The sequence below is a fragment of the Salmo salar genome, chromosome ssa06, assembly GCF_905237065.1.
Source record: "Salmo salar chromosome ssa06, Ssal_v3.1, whole genome shotgun sequence".
Taxonomy (NCBI): Eukaryota; Metazoa; Chordata; class Actinopteri; order Salmoniformes; family Salmonidae; genus Salmo; species Salmo salar.
Window position 1 is genome coordinate 46,188,991 of NC_059447.1, and position 24,427 is coordinate 46,213,417.

A 24,427-nucleotide genomic window follows, 5' to 3' on the forward strand; every position below is an offset into this window, starting at 1 on the left:
ACAGAGATGTAAAATGCTGTTTTTATATATAAATATGACCTTTATTGAACAAAAGAATGCATGCATTGTATAACATGATGTCCTAGGGGTGCCATCTGATGAAGTTTGTAAAAGGTTAGTGCTACATTTAGCTGTTTATTGATAATATGTGATGGAAGTGGTTGGTCGGAAAATGGCTATGAAGCTGCTTTTTACGATGGACTCATCTAATATAATCTAATGATTTGCTTTTCCTGTAAAACCTTTTTGAAATCGGACGACGTGGGTCGATTCAGGAGAGGTGTATCTATAAAAAAAAAAAAAAAATATTTTTAATTTTTGTAAAAAATTATGATAATTTTTTAATGCTAATTGGCGATATGATTTTTCGCTGGATTTTGATCCCGCTAACGGGATCAGATGCTCAAGAGGTTAAAAGAACAACAAAAATAACATATTGAACTTGTAAAAGTACCTATTGTTAGCTACTCCCTATAGTTGTTCACAATTGCACTAAACAAAATTATAAACTCAACATATAAAGTGTTTCATGAGCTGAAAAAAAAATCCCTGAAGTTTTCCATACAGACAAAAAGCTTATTTCTCAGAAATGTTGTGCACAAATTCGTTAATATCGCTGTTAGTGAGCATTTCTCCTTTGCCAAGATAATCTATCCACCTGACAGGTGTGGCATATCAAGAAGCTGATTAAACAGCATGATCATTACACATTACCTTGTGCAGGGGACAATAAAAGGCCACTTTAAAATGTGCAGTTTTGTCTCACAACACAATGTCACAGATGTCTCAAGTTTTGAGGGTGCGTGCAATTGGCATGCTGACTGCAGGAATGTCCACCAGAGCTGTTGTCAGATAATTTTATGTTAATTTCTCTACCGTAAACTGTCTTCAACATCTTTTTAGAGAATTTGGCAGTACGTCCATCTGGCCTCACAACTGCAGACCATGTGTAACCACGCCAGCCCAGGACCTCCACATCCGGCTTCTTCACCTGTGGGATCGTCTGAGGGGTATGTGGGGGTGCGAAGGAGTAATTATGTCTGTAATAAATCCCTTTTGTGGGAAAAAACTCATTCTGATTTGCTGGGCCTGCTCCACAGTGGGTGGGCCTATGCCCTCCCAGGCCCACCCATGGATGCACCCCTGCCCAGTCATGTGAAATCATAGATTAGGGCCTAATTTATTTATTTAAATTCTTGGAAATTGTTGCATGTTGGGTTTGTATTTTTGTTTCAATATAGTTCACATCAATAACAATTGAGTGAAAAGGCTTGTTATTTACAGACTACTGAGACACGGCTATAGTGTCTCTTCGCCCTACATAGATATCTCCCACTTCCTTTCCTAATTAGCTTGTCTGTGAGCTGCTTTGAGGCTATGTAATTGCACTGCTAATAAGAATACAAAATATCCACAAATAAACCCAACTATACTCGAGTCCTCTGATCAAACAAAAGGAAAAATAAACAAGATAACCCTTTTGGGAACCGCAAACAATTGCTTTGACGAGTTTGTGTTAGCGGGAAACTGAGTATGTACTCTGCAAAAACAAAACAATCATACAGTAACTTAAGTTATTTAAATTATCGGAAAAGTCAACCAAACCATAGTTGGCTCCCCAAGGGGAGCTTTTTTATGGCACCACCCCCAGTACCTGCTGCTCTCAAACCACCGTAGACTGTGCACTTTAATTTATTTAATATATAGATTTGAGTGGGTAATTGGCTCGGGTGAAACCCCGGCGCAGGTATGGAGATGCGCTACCTTTGTCCTCCCCTGAGTTATATCTGCTAAGGAAGCGTAGTTGGGAAAGAAATCCTCTCATAGTTAGTCAACCAAAAAATATTGACAAGCATAAAAAAAGTCCCTCAGAAAGTATTCATACCCCTTGACTTCTTCCACTTTTTTTTGTTACAGCCTGAATTCAGAAATGTATTAAATTGTATTTTTTTCCTCACCTATCTAACAGAATACCCCATAATAACAAAGTGGATTTTTTTTTTGAAATACAGAAATAGATGTACACATCCGAGCCAATACTTTGTAGAAGCACTTTTGGCGGTGATTACAGCACTTTGTCTTTTGGGGTAAGACTCTAATAGCTTTGCACACCTGGATTGTACAATATTTGCCCATTATTCTTTAAAAAATTCTTCAAGCTCTGTCAAATTGATTATTGGTCATTGTTAGCCATTTTCAAGTCTTACCATTGATTTTCAAGACGATTTATGTCAAAATTGTAACTAGGCCACTCAGGAACATTCAATGTCGTCTTGGTAAGCAACTCTAGCGTGGATTTGGCCTTGTGTTTTGGGTTATTGTCTTGCTGAAAGGTGAAGTCGTCTCCCAATGTCTGTTGGAAAGCAGACTGAACCAGGTTTTGCTTTAAGATTGTGCCTTTGCTTATAGCTCTATCCCGTTTATTTTCATCCCAAAAACACCCTAGTCCTTGCCGTTGTGTTGTGATGGATTTGCTCCAAACATTGCACTTTGTGTTCAGGACAAAAAGTACATTTTTTTCTGCTGTATCACTTAAGTGCCTTGTTGCAAACAGGATGCATGTTTTGTAATATTTTTATTCTTTCCAGGCTTACTTCTTTTCAGTCTGTCATTTAGATCAGTATTGTGGAGTAACTACAGTTTTTTCATATCACAAACATTAAACTAAATAACTTTTTTTAAATCACCATTGGCCTCCTGGTGAAATCCCTGAGCAGTTTCCTTCTTCTCCGGCAACTGAGTTAGGAAGGACGCTTGTATCTTTGTCGTGATTGGGTGTATCGATACACCACCCAAAGCCTAATAACTTCACCATTTATTTGACACATCTACCAAACGGTGCCAATCGGTGCCTTTCTTTGTGGTTGAATCTGTGCTTTAAACTCACTACTCGATTGAAGGACCTTACAGATAATTGTATGTGTGGGGTATAGAGATGGGGTAGTTATTCAACAATCTTTTTAACCACTATTACTAAACACTGAATGAGTCCACACAACTTATCATGTGATTTGTTAAGCACATTTTTGGGTCTGGGAAATTTGCCCATAGATTCCTATTCAGACATTAGGAGTCTGTTATCCCTTAGACTCTAAGGTTTATAGCCATATAGACCCAGACCCAGATAAAGTATTCCCTTGGACTACAAAACATTTTCAATGGAATTTCTGTTACATTTGAAAGTAGGCTTAATCCAGGACTGGGAAACCGCCCCATGCCTTTTTCAAAACATAATTGCTTCATGATTCTTACATAGGTCTTGAGTTGGAGAATGAGTAAACGCAATAAATGATAAGTTTGTTCATACTCTTGTATGTCCGTATCAAACCCTTTCTGCTTTGACTACAAAGCTATATGCAGGTTAGAATTATCTTTACATTACATATCTGTCACGCCTGGCCCCGCTCCCCCTCCCTGGCACTCGAAGGCGACAGGCTCCCCAGCATTACGCACTCCTACCACCATCATTACGCACACCTGCCTTCCCCCGTCACGTGGAGACTGCGTGGCAGGCTGACTACCTGTTATGCGAGTGCAGCAAGGAGCCAAGGTAAGGTGCTAGCTAGCATTAAACTTATCTTATAAAAAACAATCAATCTTAACATAATCACTAGTTAAACTAGTAATATCATCAACCGTGTCTAGTTAACTAGCTTGTCCTGCGTTGCATATAATCGATGCGGTGCCTGTTAATTTATCATTCCATCACAGCCTACTTCGCCAAACGGGTGATTTAACAAGAGCATTCGTGAAAAAAGCACGGTCGTTGCACCAATGTGTACCTAACCATAAACATCAATGCCTTTCTTAAAATCAATACACAAGAATATATTTTTAAACCTGCGTATTTAGTTAATATTGCCTGCTAACATTAATTTCTTTTAACTAGGAAAATTGTGTCACTTCTCTTGCGTTCTGTGCATACAGAGTCAGGGTATATGCAGCAGTTTGGGCCACCTGGCTCATTGCGAACTGTGTGAAGACCATTTCTTCCTAACAAAGACTGTAATTAATTTGCCAGAATTTTACATAATTATGGCATAACATTGAAGGTTGTGCAATGTAACAGCAATATGTAGACTTAGGGCTGCCACCCCTTAGATAAAATACGTTACGGTTCCGTATTTCACTGAAATGATAGTTTCCGGATTTGACCATATTAATGACCTAAGGCTCGTATTTCTGTGTGTTATTATATTATAATTAAGACTATGATTTGAAAGACCAGCCTGACTGAGCGGTGGTAGGCAGCAGCAGGCTCCTAAGCTTTCATTCAAACAGCACTTTTCTGCATTTGCCAGCAGCTCTTCGCTCTGCTTCAAGCTTAGCGCTGTTTATGACTTCAAGCCTATCAACTCCCGAGAATAGGCTGGCAATAGTAAAGTACCTATTAGAACATCCAATAGTCAAAGGTATATGAAATGCAAATGGAATAGAGAGAAATAGTCCTATAATAACTACAAACTAAAACTTCTTACCTGGGAATATTGAAGACTCATGTTAAAAGGAACCACCAGCTTTCATATGTTCTGAGCAAGGAACTTAAACTTAGCTTTTTTACATGGCACATATTGCACTTTTACTTTCTTCTCCAACACTTTGTTTTTGCATTATTTACACCAAATTGGTTATTATTTCATTTTTTATTTGAGACTAAATAGATTTTATTGATGTATTATATTAAGTTAAAATAGGTGTTCATTCAGTATTGTTGTAATTCAAATCAAATCAAATGTATTTATAAAGCCCTTCTTACATCAGCTGATATCTCAAAGTGCTGTACAGAATTGTCGTCAATACAAATATATACTGCTCAAAAAAATAAAGGGAACACTTAAACAACACAATGTAACTCCAAGTCAATCACACTTCTGTGAAATCAAACTGTCCACTTAGGAAGCAACACTGATTGACAATAAATGTCACATGCTGTTGTGTAAATAGAATAGACAACAGGTGGAAATTATAGGTAATAAGCAAGACACCCCCAATAAAGGAGTGGTTCTGCAGGTGGAGACCACAGACCACTTCTCAGTTCCTATGCTTCCTGGCTGATGTTTTGGTCACTTTTGAATGCTGGTGGTGCTTTCACTCTAGTGGTAGCATGAGACGGAGTCTACAACCCACACAAGTGGCTCAGGTAGTGCAGCTCATCCAGGATGGCACATCAATGCGAGCTGTGGCAAGAAGGTTTGCTGTGTCTGTCAGCATAGTGTCCAGAGCATGGAGGCCCTACCAGGAGACAGGCCAGTACATCAGGAGACGTGGAGGAGGCCGTAGCAGGGCAACAACCCAGCAGCAGGACCGCTACCTCCGCCTTTGTGCAAGGAGGAGCAGGAGGAGCACTGCCAGAGCCCTGCAAAATGACCTCTAGCAGGCCACAAATGTGCATGTGTCTGCTCAAATGGTCAGAAACAGACTCCATGAGGGTGGTATGAGGGCCCGACGTCCACAGGTGGGGGTTGTGCTTACAGCCCAACACCGTGCAGGACGTTTGGCATTTGCCAGAGAACACCATGATTGGCAAATTCACCACTGGCGCCCTGTGCTCTTCACAGATGAAAGCAGGTTCACACTGAGCACGTGACAGACGTGACAGAGTCTGGAGACGCCGTGGAGAACGTTCTGCTGCCTGCAACATCCTCCAGCATGACCGGTTTGGCGGTGGGTCAGTCATGGTGTGGGGTGGCATTTCTTTGGGGGGCATGTGCTCGCCGGAGGTAGCCTGACTGCCATTAGGTACCGAGGTGAGATCCTCAGACCCCTTGTGAGACCATATGCTGGTGCGGTTGGCCCTGGGTTCCTCCTAATGCAAGACAATGCTAGACCTCATGTGGCTGGAGTGTGTCAGCAGTTCCTGCAAGAGGAAGGCATTGATGCTATGGACTGGCTCGCCCGTTCCCCAGACCTGAATCCAGTACCTGCTTCTCTACTCCAGCGTCGGTTCTTACAGAACGCAGCAACCATCAAACGAAGCATCGGGGAGTGCTGGCTTTCCGGTTGGTGGTGACGTCGGGTCCGGGGGCAGCCGCCAATGGAACCGGGGGTGCCTAAGCCAGCTCGTCGTGCTTCCACGCCCTAGATGGCTCGAGAGGTTTTCTTGTCCCAGTTGGCTCGGCAGGCACCCATCCCACGTCAGGCCTCAGCCGAATCGCCAGGGTTTTACGCTTCAGCCGGCTCGCCAGGCAACTACGCTTCAACCGGCTCAGCAGGCTCCCATGTTCCCGCGGGATCAGCAGGCTGTCACGGCTCAACCGGGTCGTCAACCTCCCACGCCTCTGCCCATTCGTCGGGCTTTTATGCCTCAACCTTCAGGTCCAGCACACAGGCCTCGGCCGGCACCGCCAGGCTCGCCAAGGTGGGATGCCGGGGGGCGCACCTAGAGGGGGAAGGGGGGGTACTTTCACGCCTGCTCCCGCTCTCCCTCCCTGGTGTTCAAAGGCGCCAGGCTCCCCAGCATTACGCACTCCTGCCAACATCATTACGCACACCTGCCTTCCCCCGTCACGTGCATCAGCGATTATTGGACTCACCCGGACTCTATCATCTGTGTCATTACCTCCCCTATATCTATCTGTTCCCAAGCTCTGTTCCCCGCTTCAGGATTAATATGTGTATGTCGTTATGTTACCCGGTGCTGACGCTGTTCCTGTTTTGTTCCATGTCTGTTCCCAATTAAATGTTGACGCCCCGTACCTGCTTCTCTACTCCAGCGTCAATTCTTACAATATCACTGTCTGTGAATCATACCCTTCAGCCCTGTGCTATGCAATCTCTAACACGGAACCCAAACCGGCTGCGCACGTGCGCCATTGTGCATAAATGTATTTTTTCCTCCGACACCAAACGCGATCACGACACGCAGGTTAAAATATCAAAACAAACTCTGAACCAATTACATTAATTTGGGGACAAGTCGAAAAGCATTAAACATGTATGGCAATTTAGCTAGTTAGCTTGCACTTGCTAGATAATTTGTCCTATTTAGCTAGCTTGCTGTTGCTAGCTAATTTGTCTTGGGATATAAACATTGAGTTGTTATTTTACCTGAAATGCACAAGGTCCTCTACTCCGACAATTAATCCACACACAAAACGGTCAATCGAATCGTTTCTAGTCATCTCTCCTCCTTCCAGGCTTTTTCATCTTTGAACTTATATGGTGATTGGCATTTACACTTTCATAGTATTACCACGATGACCGGCAAAACAGTTCGTCTTTCAATCACCCACGTGGGTATAACCAATGAGGAGATGGCACGTGGGTACCTGCTTCTATAAACCAATGAGGAGATGGGAGAGGCAGGACTTGCAGAGCGATCTGCGTCAGAAATAGAAAGGAGTTCTATTTTAGCCATTGGCAACGCAGACGCTCGTTGGCGCACGCGAGCAGTGTGGGTGCAATAATTGAATAACATGGATTTCTACATTTATTTTGCAACGCTCGTGCAAGCGATGTGTCCGGTCTGGTCAGCATGTAACAGTTATTTTCCAATGCTGCAGTGCTGCTTTATCTAAGGTCGAATATACAGTGTGGCCCATATCTAATCTATTAATCTATACCTACAAACAACAGTTAAGACCTTTGTACAGAATAGCCATCATCTCTATGTAACCCGGTTATTACACCACCGTCTCCCCACCAACTCTTTTCACAGCACTGATTGGCCTTTTGACTGACATATCCGTTTCATACAACACTCCTATGGAAACGAGAGAGAGAATATGCATCCCAAATGGCACCCAATTCCCTACATAGTGCACTACTTTTCACAGCCCTATGGACCCTTTCGGAATAGGGTGCCATTTGGGATGCAACCAGTGAGTGCTCCTACAGTGTCTTTAAGTACTTCTATACATGTGTCTGTGAGCATAGTGTGATGTAGAAAAATAAAGAACAGCCATGCAAGCCAGCAGATGGATCGCAGTTTGGCTTGCCAGGAATTATTTCCTTCATTCTATTAAAAGGGGCAATCTGGGAATAGTGAATACATTTTTACATTTTAAAAAGTGGTGGCCACTTTGTTTGAATCTCAGATTGCCCCTTTAAATACCCAGCTCTCTGTCAACACTGCCACTGCTTTTAAGGCCAAGGTAATGAGGTTTCACTTGAAATTGATCAGACCCATTTTCTGAGAATTTTACAGGGCTCATGTTGTAAGGGGCTTAGGGAGAGGAGAAGCAAAGGCTTTTCCAAGCGACTATTATTGTTATCATCCGCATTTGATTACCTTTGGTACTTAATGTCTTTTTATAGAATTAATTTACAAAGGAGGCAATCAATATGTAGTTAACCAAAGACTGCAACTACCGGTACATCTTAAGCCATCAGTCTATGTGATGTGTCGTAACTTATCTTTTTGTTTCAAACCATTTTCCAATTCCTTTTGTATTGTATTGTATTGTATTGTATTGGTTTGAGGAACTCTGAATTGCAATCCAAATCCTAATTTATATCTATTTTTATAAGGATTTTAGATGTGGTGGTCTAAAGAAGCCTGATATCCTGTGACTCAATCAAAACAAGTGGTTAGAATTTCTCCTCCAGTTGCTTGCTATACCTTGGGACCAATTGCACAGAAGTGGCATAGATTTCTCATGGGCTAGACGAGGAAACATCTAATAAAATCTGCAGCAGCACTCTAATCCTGACATTGAGCTATCATGCATTGCGATAGGTTCAGGGCTGTGCATGACCAGGGTCCTGTTCATTAGGGGGAACAGTTTTCAAAATGGAGTGAAACTTAGAAGTACCACTGTACCTGAACATGTCCAATAAGAACACTGATTTTTGTTTTCCGTTGGAAAACGGTTTGCAACTCTGTGCTCTACTGAACATGACCCTGAGCAGATAGAAGAGCGCCCCCCTCTGACCTTCAACCCCTCCATCCTGACCTTAACATAAATAACCTGTACTCCACTCCTGCAGAGTGCAAACACTGCATTCCCATATCTACTGTAATAGACTACTAACTGCACTGATAGATCCACCTGGCAGCCATAAAAACATCTCTATATTTAGTATTTTGATCGCCGACAAGGTTTATTTGAGCTAAGGTCAGCGCCATTTTAAATTGCCATAGTAACGACTGACGCCAGTGCGTTACTGGCAGGAATCTGCAAATTGTCTGTGGTATTGAGTTTTCGTGCGGGGAGTGAATTGAAGAGAGTGAGGTTAGGGGCAGACAATGAAGATGGCAACAGCAAGTAGTAATTCAAACATGAACTGTATAGTGCCAGGCTGTATGAATTGGCTCAAAGAAAATCTCCATGTCCTGAAGAGGAAGGACGTACCAGCTCGAGCTAGCAGGATATGCAGACAGCATTTCGCGGAGGCAGACTTCGCAATGAAGGGCACTTTCGATGTTATGGTGTAGGGGTTACCGACCGACCATCATCAACATCGCTGACTTTGGAGTCAAGCAAAAGCGACTGAACGGAGGAGGTGACGCGAGTCAGTGCAATGGAGCCTGAGGTAACATTAACCGGTCATGACTGTTGTTGACAGGGCTAGCATTAGACACTGGACAACTTTGTTGCAACTCTAGTTGAAGGTAACTAGCTAATTGCGTCTGAAGTGTTTTGTGTAACACCCCCCACCAAATAACGTTAGTAAGCAACTCAACTGCAACTAAAATTGCAACACAGTTTATCCATGTACCCCTGTTATTAGGTAACGTTAGTTACTGTAGCTAGCTTCCACCTCGGATAGTCAAGTACTGTAATACATTTTGCTGACAGATCTGTTTTTGTAATGTTTTGTTAGCTCCACCTCATTTAGCTAGACTGAAGTTGACATAGCTAATGTTTGCTGAAAAATAAATGTCCCTGTATTTGCTGGGTGTGTGTGTGTTGACAAAGCATACAAGACAGGTAGCTTGCTAATGCCAACTGATATATTTGGGTTCTGTTGTCTTTGCTTGTTTTCAGCATGACATCTTCATCCCTGAAAACGTTTTCATCCTTGAGGAGACAGTGCAGGAGGCAGGTGGTACATGCACATCCATATTATTTATAAGGCTATTGTTTATTTCAAGTATATGCTGTGATTCTTGAATATAACTATAGCCTAATAGATGCCTTAATTGTTTTCTACCAACAGGAAAGAACGGTTAGTACTGCTTGCCAAACTGACCCCTGGGTGCCAGAGTGTTCCTGTGCTGCCAAGGAGAAGAAGTCCACCGGGACCATCGCTAAAGAGCTTGGGGCTCATCTAGATTGAGCTCACGACCATCAGTATACAACCGAGTCCTGCCCCTATACGCCACAGATGGAGCTGACAGAGAGTAAGATCAGTGAAGACCATAAATCGCTGTCGGGGGTCAAAGACGAGACGTGTAAATTTGATGTCCGAAGGCCATTCATTTAACATAAAAAGATAAATGAACACCCATGGCATAATTGTGTTAAGTGTTTGCAACAATATATAGATTAATGGGTGACATACTGTATCTAAAAAATATTTTAAAACTTGAATAACCTTTGTCCAGATTTTTGCGCTTCATCAATGTCATTCAGTTTAACAAAGGTAAAAAGCCATTTTAAAGCATATCACATGATGGTAATCACATGATGGTAATCACAGAAGACCCACAAAGAAGACCCATTGAAGACCCATTGAAGACCCTCTATCAATGTGATGGGGTGAGTAAATCTCTCTGAAATATTTGATGATTTCACCTTTTCACCCTCCAGTAACCTTTGTAAAAAAAAAATGCATGTCCTTCAGTACAACACAGAAAACATACTTTTAATGTTATTATTTTATAAAATGCTATATTAAATATGAAAAGTAAGGATAATCTTTGTAGGTCAAGGTCATTACTTTATATTGTGACCAAGGAACTGCCTGTTAAATATGTTTATGCATGAAATCCGTCCTTCAGTATCACGCTTTTGTCCTTCTGCACAACAAAAGTTTCATGTTATACCACAATGTCACCCATTATGCTGAATGACAGTAGCTTTGTTATCCCATGTTTTCACTAGTTTACAACATTTAATAATCCAATTCATATTTACTTGTTGTATGAATACTGAATATCATCATTTTAAACTATTTTATGGCATTTTAAGGTATTTCTGAGCCGTTTACTTCAAAATGAGGGAATTCAAAACTCTGCAACTCTGACTGGGAAAAGTTTACAGAGCTTTATTAGTCCAAATTCCAAGTTACACACCAGTTAGGCTAAATAATACTACATAGGCTTACACAATAAAACGACATACACAAGCATTCTAAAAATGAATCCATGTTTTAAAGATGTTATTGAATGATGAGTTCAGTTTGAGAACTTTGATGAGTTCCATTTGATGTTCAGACAATGGACTTCGTTAATATTCTGATGTTCAGAATACGGATATGTTTTGTTTTTTTGTTGGTGGAATAATTTTTTATGCAATTTCTTTCAAATGCCTGTGATGTGATGTAATGTCATTACTTTGAGAAAGATATCAGCTGTTGTCACGACTTCCGCCGAAGTCGGTCCCCCTCCTAGTTCGGGCGGCATTCGGCGGTCGACGTCCTTCTAGCCATCGCCGATCCACCTTTCATTTTCCATTGGTTTTGTCTTGTCTTCCCTCACACCTGGTTTCAATTCCATCAATTACATGTTGTGTATTTAACCCTCAGTTCCCCCCATGTCCTTGTCCGGAATTGTTTCTTGTAGTGCTTGTGTACATTATGCTGGTGGATACCGGGTTTGTTTGACCCATTCATTGATTGTTCTGTTTACGGTGGTTTTTATGTTTATTAAACGACACCGTTGTAAATCAGTTTTTGCTCTCCTGCGCCTGACTTCTCTGCCGCCAGTACGGACCCCGTTACAACTGTTTCATGATGATTTTAAGCAAAACTAGTTTTTTTGCACAATGTTTATGGAATGTTTTTTAATTAATGCTTTGTTTGAAATGTTCAATTCTCATTTAATCCTAAGTGAATGAAATTGTACCTCAAGTGTCAGTTAAACTATGTTGCATAGTAAAACCCATCTTCTTTATTTGTGTGGCGTATGGGTAATTTCTCTCTCTCTCTCGTATAGAAGCGATCTACAGTTGAAGACGGAAGTTTACATACACCTTAGTCAAATACATTTAAACTCAGTTTTTCACAATTCCTGACATTTAATCCAAGTAAAAATTCCCTGTCTCAGGTCAGTTAGGATCACCACTTTATTTTAAGAATGTGAAATGTCAGAATAATAGTAGAGAGAATGATTTACTAAATCTTTTATTTCTTTCATCACTATTCCTCCTGACAGAGCTGGTGTAACTGAGTCAGGTTTGTAGGCCTCCTTGCTCACACACGCTTTTTCAGTTCTGCCCACCACTGCTCTATGGGATTGAAGTCAGGGCTTTGTGATGCCCACTCCAATACCTTGACTTTGTTGTCCTTAAGCCATTTTGCCGCAACTTTGGAAGTATGCTTGGGGTCATTGTCCATTTAGAAGACCCATTTGCGACCAAGCTTTAACTTCCTGACTGATGTCTTGAGATGTTGCTTCAATATATCCACGTAATTTCCGTCCTCATGATGCCATCTATTTTGTGCAGTGCACCAGTCCCTCCTGCAGCAAAGCAACCCCACAACATGATGCTGCCTCCCCCGTGCTTCTCGGTTGAGATGGTGTTCTTCGGCTTGCAAACCTCCCCCTTTTTCCTCCAAACATAACGATGGTCAGTATGGCCAAACAGTTCTATTTTTATTTCATCAGACCAAAGGACATTTCTCCAAAAAGTACGATCTTTGTCCCCATGTGCAGTTGCAAACCGTAGTCTGGCTTTTTTTTTAAATGGAGGTTTTGGAACACTGGCTTCTTCCTTGCTGAGTGTCCTTTCAGGTTATGTTGATATAGGACTTGTTTTACTGTGGATATAGATACTTTTGTACCTGTTTCCTCCAGCATCTTCACAAGGTCCTTTGCTGTTGTTCTGGGATTGATTTGCACTTTTCGCACCAAAGTATGTTCATCTCTAGGAGACAAAACGCGTCTCCTTCCTTCTCCCAAGGATGAACCAGACTTGTGGAGGTCTACAATTTTTTTCTGAGGTCTTGGCTGATTTCTTTTGATTTTCTCATGATGTCAAGAAAAGAGGCACTGAGTTTGAAGGTAGGCCTTGAAATACATCCACAGGTACACCTCCAATTGACTCAGATTATGTCAAATAGCCTATCAGAAGCTTCTAAAGCCATGACATCATTTTCTGGAATTTTCCAAGCTGTTTAAAGGCACAGTAAACTTCTGACCCACTGGAATTGTGATACAGTGAATTATAAGTGAAATAATCTGTCTGTGAACAATTGTTTGAAAAAATACCTGTGTTATGCACAAAGTAGATGTCCTAACCGACTTGCCAAAACTATAGTTTGTTAACAAGAAATTTGTGGAGTGGTTAAAAAACTAGTTTTAATGACTCCAACATAAGTGTATGTAAACTTCCAACTTCAACTATAAGTACAGCTAGCTTGCACATTTTAAAGATCTTGTCCTGTTTTTTACACAGTTTTATAACTTAAAAAATAGCTAAAAGAAAAATGCTATTGCTGCTACTAATAATAGGATCATTATTGTTATTGCTGAAGGAATCAAATTTAATCAATATTTGTGGGCCGTAGTGATATGTGTCATTCAGGGTAACAAGATATTGTCATACAGTATAACACCAGTATTTTATATTAAAATATAATAACTTTGTTTTGTTGACTCAGAGAGACAAAAACAAATCTCAAAGGATGAAGTGAAATATATTTTCATAGATCTTTGCAGGAAGTTTTTGTAAAAAACCTGTGACACATCAAATGTGGTGGTCAAAATAAAATAATGTCATTTTTTCTGGGTAGTTATATTTCTGCCAGCATGGATATATAACCTTGTGATTATAACACTTAGTTGTATGAATTACATTTTACTAGGGTACATTCATATGAATCACAATACAAATGATTTATTGGCTTTATTTTTTTAATATAACTAATATAAGGGCATAGCTGACTCTCCAATGAACATAAAAAAGCATTTTAGGGAATTGTAATTGATGTTTAATTTTTTTGTTACTTTGAAAACCTTATGACTTTCACCCATGAACCTGAGAGCTCAGAATCACAATCATCACTCATCACAGTGCGAGCCAAGATATACTATCGATCCCATTGGGGGAGTGGGATGGTGTTCCGAAAATGGAGAAGGAGCAGGCCATTCAACAGCGAATTCAAAGATGTACCTATCCATAAATGGAATCGGAGTGGAATTGTTTTTCCTCAGATTTTTTTTACCCGTTTCAATGGATGTGCCACTTTGTCCCGGTTCTGCTGTTTCGACTCTCTCAACATATGAATGCTCAGCTATGAAAAGCCAACTGACATTTGCTCCTGAGGTGTTGAACTGTTGCACCCTCTATAACCACTGTGGTTCTTATTTTGATGTAAAAATATATTTTTCTAAAATATATTTGATTGTTTGCTGTTCTGCATGCTGTGTATTAAGATGCTGTGATAGGACATTTTTATAGAATCTGTAACATATTGTGGTGTGTATTTAATCTGCATCTTAACTTCTTAAAGCAGCAATCAGCAGTAGAAACAATAACAAAGGGTCTCCCTGCTCCTCTTTCGGTAAAAAGCTGAGGGATGGGGCTGGAGAAATGTAACCACTCTCAAATTCATAGACAGAGATATAGCTGCAAGGACTGACCATTCATGATATCAAAATTGTAATCCTGTTTCTATGATCTGTTTCCACTACCATGTACACAGTTCGCTTTGGATAAAGGTGTCTGCTAAATGTCATATATTATTCAAGTCTACTTTGACTCTGCCAACTAGCTGCCCAGTGTAGTTACCATTCTTTCAAATAGAAGGCAGCCAAAGCTAGTTGAACTCCCTACTCTAGTGACAGGGACACAGGATTAGTGCACACTGAAAGTAGTTTTAATGGATATCAATGGATATACAGTACCAGTCAAAAGTTTGAACACACCTACTCATTCAAGGGTTGTTCTTTATTTTTACTATCTTCTACGTCGTAGAATGATAGGGAAGATATCACAACTATGAAATAACACATATGGAATCATGTAGTAACCAAAAAAGTGTTAAACAAATCAAAATATATTTTAGATTCTTCAAAGTAGCCACCCTTTGCCTTGATGACAGCTTTGCACACTCTTGGCATTCTCTCAACCAGCTTCCCATGGAATGCTTTCCAACAGTCTTCAAGGGGTTGCTACATATGCTGAGCATTGTTGCATGCTTTTCCTTCAATCTGCGGTCCAACTCATCCCAAAACATCTCAATTGGGTTTAGGCCGGGGTGATTGTGGAGGCCAGGTCATCTGATGCAGCACTCCATCACTCTCCTTCTTGGTCAAATAGCCCTTACACAGCCTGGAGGTGTGTTTTGGGTCATTGTCCTGTTGGAGAGAAAAAAAATTGTCCCACAAAGCGCAAACCAGACGGGATGGCGTATCGCTGCAGAATGCTGTGGTAGCCATGCTGGCAAAGTGTGCCTTGAATTTGAAATAAATCACAGACAGTGCTACCAGCAAAGCACCATCACACCTCCTCCTCCATGCTTCACGGTGGGAACCACACGTGCAGAGATCATCCGTTCACCTACTCTGCGTATCACAAAGACACGGTGGTTGGAACAAAAAATCTCAAATTTGGACCATAGGACAGATTTCCACCGGTCTAATGTCCATTGCTCATGTTTCTTGGCCCAAGTAAGTCTCTTGCTATTATTGGGGACCTTTAGTAGGGGTTTCTTTGCAGCAATTCGACCATGAAGGCCTGATTCACGCAGTCTCCTCTGAACAGTTGATGTTGAGATGTGTCTGTTACTTGAGCTGCAATCTGAGGTGCAGTTAACTCCAATGAACTTATCCTCTGCAGCCGAGGTAACTGGGTCTTCCTTTCCTGTGGCGGTCATCATGAGAGCCAGTTTCATCAAACCAGTTTTATGGTTTTTGCGACTGCACAAATCTTTCGGATTGACTGACCTTCATGTCTTAATATTAATGATGGCCTGTCATTTCTCTTTGCTCATTTGAGCTGTTCTTGCCATAATATGGACTTGGTCTTTTAACAAATAGGTCTATCTTCTGTATACCACACCTACCTTATTACAACACAACTGATTGTCTCAAAAGCATTAAGAAGGAAAGAAATTCCACAAATTAACTTTTAACAAGGCACACCAGTTAATTGAAATGCATTCCAGGTGACTACCTCATGAAGCTGGTTGAGAGAATACCAAGAGTGTGCAAAGCTGTCATCAAGGCAAATGGTGGCTAATTTGAAGGATGTCAAATAGAAAATATATTTTGATTTGTTGAACACTTTTTTGGTTACTACATGATTCCATATATGTTATTTCATAGTTTTGATGTCTTCAATAGAATTCTACAATGTAGAAAATAGTAAAACATTAAGAAAAACCCTTGAATGAGTGGGTGTGTCCAAACTTTTGACTGATAATGTATATATATATATATATATATATATATATATATATATTATGTTTTTTCTCCGAAAAATTGAGGGGCCAAATTAAATCAGCTGCGGGCCGAATTTGGCCCGTGGGCCACCTGTTGGGGAACCTTGTTGTATAGTGCTAGCACACAGTTATTCCTCAAAAGCCATTTTCCCATCTGTCTGCCAAGCAGCCATTGGTAATCAGTTATGTGATATGGTTGGGTGGGAGGATTTAAATCTCTGTAGCTTCTGTGCCCATTGAAATAGAATTACTGTACTAGAATTAAGTAGAATTTAATGGGAATGTCCGCTCTGTGGTCTGGTCCTTTCAATCTGAAGGCTCTGTGTTGAGTTAATTAGATCAGCGGGGACAGACAGACCCAGACTGTAAATAGGAGGACATTGAGATATTTAATTGAAGAAGTAGACATTGATATCTTATTGAGGAAGAGTTTATATGAGAGGCTGAACAGACTGGAGTCTCACTGACATTCACACCTGATGAAGGGACAAGGATCTGTTTGCCTCTGAAAGAGGGTCCTGTCACGTCTTTCATAGGTATTGGACCAAGGCACAGCGGGTTGAGGGCTCATATTTACTTTTAATGAACACCAAAACGTACGAACGAACATGATGCAGGCGAAACACAAAGCTACGCAACTACAACTTCCCACAAAACCCAAACAAAACACACCCTTCTATATAGGACCTTCAATCAGAGGCAACGAGGAACAGCTGCCTCCAATTGAAGGCCAAATCAATAAACTAAACATAGAACTACAAAGACTAGACTAGAACATAGAAATATACTAACATAGAACATAGCCCAAAAACCCCGGAAAACACTAACCACACACCCGAACCACATAAAACAAATACCCCCCTGCCACGTCCTGACCAAACTACAATAACAAATAACCCCTTTACTGGTCAGAACGTGACAGGCCCTGTTTAGGACTGTTCTTAAAAGTTTGGTAGACTGGAAAAAAGTTGTAGGCCTACAGAGTCTGTCTGCAAGGCAAATTGGGAGTATAAAAATAACATTATGTTTGTGATTCATTCAAAAACGTACAATGTATTGTTTGGTGGAGAGGAAAATAATGTCTACACAGACAGACCGTTTGGCAAATTTAGAATATAAAAATTATGTTATGTTGGTGATTCAATTTAACATAATCAAATTAACATATGAAATGATCATATGAAAATCAAAGACATGGGATGGTTGCCCAGTAAAAACAAAAAGTGATCTGAGAATGTGCATGTTGTCTCGCTACTGTAGATGATTGATCTGCAATCAGATATGCATAGTTGGTTTTATTTGCATTTCCACTTCCTCATTGTCCAGGTTGTCTTTTCTGCTTAAATTAGAATGCCAATCTCAGTGCATTTAAAACTGTCAATCACTTCACCTCCTAGCCCTGGGCAGCGTTCCCTCCTCTCTCTCCATTGGACAAATGCCAGACTTACCTCAAGCAATAGGATTAGTGTGATTCACAGGCAGTGCCTGTGTAGAAATGAATCCCCTACTGCACCTGCATGAGTTTGATTCTCAATGCATGGTGATGTCTACGTTGATACTGTTTTCAATATACTGCACAAAGAAGGTATGATCATATGCATACACCAGATACACAACCCTGGAATTCAAGAATGAAGAATCCCGTACAAGTAGGCCTGTGCAAGGGCTGAATAGGTGTTTTGTTGCCTTCGTTGCTTTCAATCTGCGCAGGTAATGTTGGCTATGCGGATGTGATGATTGTATAAGAAAACAGTCATATTTCATTCAACCGATTTAGATTTGACCCTCATTCAAACGTGTAATGACAACGCATAATCTTCTCCTAAATTAGGCTAAATCAGGCGAGCCACAAAAACACCGAAAGATTGGCTGAAATGTAACAATGCATTCATGTCCAAGTATCTGGGTCGGGCTTTTAAAGGGATTATGTTGTTATTAGCCTATACATTTAAATTAAGATCCGAATGCTGTTGTAGAATATAGCTAAACTTTGATTTAGGTGACGACAAGTTCTCTCTGTCATTAGGCTATTTTAAGAACCCTGGAATTGGTATTCTTGAATACAAGCCAAGTGAATGAATCAACAAAATAATGTATATAACAATATTTAGCAATATCCCTTTTAATCATAATAGTTAGTAGTGCTCGAGTACTCCAGTGCCAAAATAACCTGCATTTGAAAAATGATATTGTTCACTAGATATTGTTCTTTACAGGAGTAGTAAACGAAAAACATGCACACACATACTGCACACACACACACACACTTTTACATTCATCATTTGCTGCTGCTACTCTGTTCGTTATTTCACTCTTATTATTATTATTATTATTATTATTATATAACCTGATGCCTAGTCACTTTACCCTTCTCATGTACATATCTACCTCAAATACCTCGTAACTCTGCAAACTGATCTGGGAGGCCTACTGGTAGTCTATTCTCTGTATATAGCTCCATTCTTCAGTATTTTATTCCTCATGTTACTATTTTATTTGTATTATTATTTTTAAACTCTGCATCGCTGGGAAGGGATCTTAAGCAAGCATTTCACGGTAAAGTCTGTACTAGTTGTATTCGGCGCATGTGACATATTCAATCTGATTATTATATATATATATTCAAATCAAAGTCCCAAGCAGTGAGAGTCTAAAACACAATCTCGGCTGAGTCAACAAAACCAACTTTTACAACATAGCAGTTAACTAAAACGACAACAATCATTTTAAAATCATCTCGCATGCACCTGACATACCTGCGGAAGAATTCGCAGCCACATTTTTTCTGTGCGTTTATTTGCTGATATCTCCAAACTCCACTCCTTCCTTGCCGCAGCTACTGTGTTACCACGAGATGCCTCCGGTATCAGAGTAGGGATACTCAATCATCACAAGAGAGGATATCACACTACTTTTGGAATGAATCTTGCACACATGAAACACCAACTGTCAGTCAGTTACTTATCGTTATGCATTTTCTCAACTCTGAAGTCCCAATAAGCCTCTAAATTGCTGGTCATTATCTTGTCGAGATATGTTTGGTTTGATCGGTGTCAGTCCATTTCAGAGGAAATTCAAACGTCTCTTCGGAAATATTTGTTGTACTATGTAGTTCCGTAGTCTATTTCTTTCTGTATTGCAACGCTATATATTCCAGTGAATGGACTTTCCAGGGTACTGCGTTTTGCGTGGTTTTAATAATAGCCTACATGTAAATAACTCTTGATCTCCATGTATCCAATAATTAATTCAGTGGACTATTGAAAGTCGGTCAGAGATTGAGGTCGGGTCTCGCGAACTTCAAAACGCTGACAGCCTTTGCATCGTCCTTTCTCAACCCCTCTTCATAACAGTCCTCTCAAGTATTGCTTTTCCGATGTGAGACTGGTCCGGTGCTCCAATATTTATTTTCTTAATGATGAGTTCTCCAAAATACAATTTAACTAATAATTGCTAGGCAACATACACCACACGCCTGTCTCCGATGAAAACGATAGCATGAATTAAAAGCTGCCCGCTGCGCTCCAAAAAGTGAAAAGGGAAGAGGGCTTCGCAGGCTCAGCTTCAGAAATCGCGTAATATGATGTGTTTGACAAAACTACACCGGTATCCTCTTAACGCAGTGCGGGTCCACAGTCTTTATCGCTCTTGGGGTGTTTCAGCTCCGATTCCACTTCACTCAGTCCGACCGACTGCTTTCAGAATTTGAAATATTTTGTTTGCGGGGTGTCTCTCTCAGCCTCCATAGGCAAATAGAACAAACTCCAGCATGCGATCGCATAGACTATCCTACGTCACTGCACACTTTACGGCTCTCCTCTCTTCACTTTGTTTTTCCTCCTGAGAGCAAATTACCTTGCATTCCACTTTCAATTTTATCAAAACAACATGTTAGACATGCTTCTCGATTTATGGCAAAGGGTACACACCAACTCCAGGGAGCAGGAAAATGTATGTCTGTGAAGCTGTGATATGGTTCAATGAAAGCAATAATTTGCCAGATAGGTCCACTGAAGCCCCATTGAAAGCTGTAGACCCATGTCATATACTGTATGGGAACCTAAAGATAAATAATTATAATGTCATTTAGGCTGGCCACTCAAAAAATCCCCTTACCCCTTCTTCCTTTTCTCCATTGCACTGCATTATCTCTCCTGATGCCCCAACATGTGTATAGTTCTCTTTCGAAAAAACACATGATTTCACATGTGAAATTTCCACGTTTTGCACATGTGAAACCATGTGGTTTTGGAACACTTTACATGTGATGATATTTCATATAAAGTTTCAGTGATCACAATTTTACACAAGTGGATTAACATTTTCCCATGATACCCTGCACACAAAAAGTCGTTAGGATGTCCACAGAACGTCACAAAATAGCTGCAGTTTTTACCATCTACATATTAGACACATGTATGTTTATTTAAACAGTCATTATTATTCAGCATTTACTCACCTGGGATTTGAATAAGTTCTTGCTTCATGGCATTCCGATCTTCCTGCTACGCCACCATGTCTGTGTCAGTGACTGATTTCACCAGTATTCCCACAATTTGGATTTCATAGTAAATCTCAGCTTTGTATAATACGTTCAAGAAAAACTATTATATTTATCATAGTGATTCAGGAGTACAGTTAAACAGAATTATATGCCCCACCAACACTATACAGAAACGATCAACTTGCTGAGATAAGTAAATGAAATAAACAATGAGAGAATAGTCAGATTAACTGATAACTAAAATAGTGCAGAGAAGTATTATAGGTAATGAATGTGTAGGGGACTTCTGAGAATGCTACAGACTTTGTGGTGCAGCAGAAAGATCAGCATAACCCAAATCCAGAGGTTTTTGATTTGAAATCTAAGGTTGGGTCATATTGAAAAGTCAGTAATAAGTGATTATGTCAAATGTAATCATATTGTCATTGATTAAAGATTTGTAAACTTTTTTATAACACAATTTTTAAGGTAAGCGTACCACTTAACTTAAAACCCTCCATTCCTGTCAATGTAAATAGTCCTGGTGGCCATTTGATTAATTGTTCAGCAGTCTTATAGCTTGGGGGTAGAAGCTGGTAAGGATCCTTTTGGACCATTTGCTGTGCGGTAACAGAGAGAACAGTCTATGACTTGGGTGACGAGTCTTTGCCAATTTTTTGGGCCTTCCTGACACCGCCTAATATATAGTTCCTGGATGGCAGGGAGCTTGGCCCCAGTGATGTACTGGGCTGTACGCACTACCCTCTGTAGTGCCTTACGGTGGGATGCTGAGCAGTTGCCATACCATGCAGTTATGCAACCGGTCAGGATGCTCTTGATGGGGTAGCTGTAGAACGTTTTGAGGATCTGGGGACCCATGCCATATCTTTTCAGTCTCCTGAGGGGGAAAAGGTGTTGTCGTACCCTCTTCATGACTGTCTTGGTGTGTTTGGACCATGGTAGTTTGTTGGTGATGTGGACACCAAGGAGCTTGAAACTCTTGACCCACTCCACTACAGCCCCGTCAAAGTGAATGGGTGTGTGTTCAGCTCTCCTTTTTCAGTAATCCATGATTAGCTATTTTGTCTTGCTCACAATGAGGGAGAGGTCTCTGACCTCCCTATAGGCTGTCTGATCATTGTCAGTGATCAGGCCTATCACGTTTGTGTTGTCAGCAAACTTAATGATGGTTTGGAGTTGTGTTTGGCCATGCAGTCGTGGGTGTACAGGGAGTACAGGAGGAGACTATTCACGCACGGATGCTGCCTGTAATCCATGCCTTCTGGTTGGGATATGTACGTATGGTCACTGTGGGGATGACATCGTCAATGCACTTATTGATGATGCCGGTGACTGACGTGGTATACTCCTCAATGCCATTGGATGAATCCCGAAACATATTCCAGTCTGTGCTAGCAAAACAGTCCTGTAGCTTAGCATCTGACCACTTCCGTATTCCACGAGTCACTGGTACTTCCTGCTTTAGTTTTAGCTTGTAAGCAGGAATCAGGAGGATAGAATTATAGTCAGATTTGCCAAATGGAGGGGCGAGGGAGAGCTTTGTATGTGTCTCTGTGTGTGGAGTTAAGGTGGTCTGCAGTTTTTTCCTCTGGTTGCACATGTAACATGCTGGTAGAAATGAGGTAAAACAGATTTAAGTTTACCGGCCACTCAGAGCGCCGCTTCTGAATGAGCATGTTCTTGTTTGCTTATGGCCTTATACAGCTCGTTGAGTAAGGTCTTATTGCCAGCTTTGGTTTGTGGTGGTAAGTAGACAGCTATGAAAAATATAGATGAAAACTCTCTCGGTAGATAGTGTGATCTACAGCTTTTCATGAGTACTCTACCTCAGGCGAGCAAAACCTCGAGACTTCCTTAATATTAGACATCACGCACCAGCTGTTATTGACAAATAGACACACACCCCCACCCTTTATCTTACCAGACGTAGCTGTTCTGTCCTGCCGATGAATGGAAAACCCAGCCAACTGTATATTAACCGTGTCATCGTTCAGCCACAACTCTGTGAAACACAAGATATTACAGTTTTTAATGTCCCATTGTTAGGATAGTTTCGATAGGAGATCATCAAGCTTATTCTCCAGTGATTGCAAGTTGGCCAATAGAATGGATGGTAGAGATGGGTTACCCACTCGTCAATGAATTCTCACAAGGCCCCTCGATCTCTGCCCCCTGTATTTCCGCCTTTTCTTCAAGAAAATGACAGAGATTTGTGCCTGGTCTCAGAGAAGCTGTATATCCTTCGCGTCAATCTCATTAAAGAGAAATCTTCATCCAGTTCAAGGTGAGTAATCGCTGTTCTGATATCCAGAAGCTCTTTTCGGTCATAAGAGATGGTAGCCGCAACATTATGTACAAATTAAGTTACAAACAATGTGAAGAAACACACAAAATAGCACAGTTGGTTAGGAGACCATAAAATGGCAGCCATCTTGCATTTTCACGTGAAAAGTTTTGGTCCAGAAGGGGGCTAGGCCTGCATCTCTGCTAAAATCTGGCTAAATGTTTGAAAGGAATAGGAGTCTTATTCTGTACATTTAGCTATTGTTTGCTTTTCTAAAGTCTACCAAGCTAGCAACTCTTGCTACACTTGCTAGCTACTCTTGTAGGTACTCGGCAAATGGTGAAAAATCTGTCAATATACCCTTGAGCAAGGCACGTAACCCTAATTGCTCCTGTATGTCACTCTGCTAAATGACTAAAATGCACAAATGTAAATGTAACTTCATTGATAGACTAAAATGGCTACTTGGTAGCTAGTTATGAGGTTGGGAAACTCTCTAGGCTAGCTAAAGCCAACTTTGTGAAATTGATAGGGAGCTAGTAGTATTACAGAGAATAAAAAGTATTATTTAAAGAAAAAAATTTAACAGTACAAATCTGAGGGGGCACGTGCCTCTGTGCCCCCTATGGGCATGATGCCTCCGCATACACAAACAGCAGTTTTGGCCACAAGCCTATCCTTTATCTCGCCGAGGTAAAGTAAGGGGCAGGCTTAAATAATTTCATAGAGGAGTTAGAAAGATTGATGAGGTGTCAAAAGCCTTTCTTACAAATAGAGTAGGTCTATCTGACATCTGACATATTGCAACACTAAAGCAATGATATCCCATGTGATGATGTATGGCCTGCTCTACGAGGGTATTGGGAAGCTCACTGAATATAAAGATGGAGACTTGGGCAGAGGAACACTGTTGCTACCTCGCTCTCCAACATCAGTAGAGGAGCAAACTGAAGAGAAGAGGATATTCAGCCACTCTTGGTGGACAATAGAAGTTAGTTTAACAAATAAGAGAAGAAGGCTTGGAAACCAGATGCATTTGTATTATTTTATTATGAAAAAAAATGACGTATTAGTATAAAGTAATATAATTTTCACATTTTTATGAGCATACAATATAGCTCAGTATTGTTACTATTTCTTTAATAGTA

General features: G+C 40.7%; 1 protein-coding gene across 1 annotated transcript in view; it reads right to left on the reverse strand.

The window, feature by feature from the left end:
• LOC106607456 (corticotropin-releasing factor receptor 1) overlaps nucleotides 1–20,244 on the reverse strand; it is a 181,032-nt gene extending 160,788 nt beyond the window's left edge. The window contains exon 1 of the mRNA XM_014204418.2: nucleotides 19,248–20,244. Coding sequence (XP_014059893.1) covers nucleotides 19,248–19,271 — 24 coding nt within the window. The 5' untranslated portion in view covers nucleotides 19,272–20,244. The remainder of the gene's footprint in view (nucleotides 1–19,247) is intronic.
• Between the last annotated feature and the right edge of the window lie 4,183 nt (nucleotides 20,245–24,427).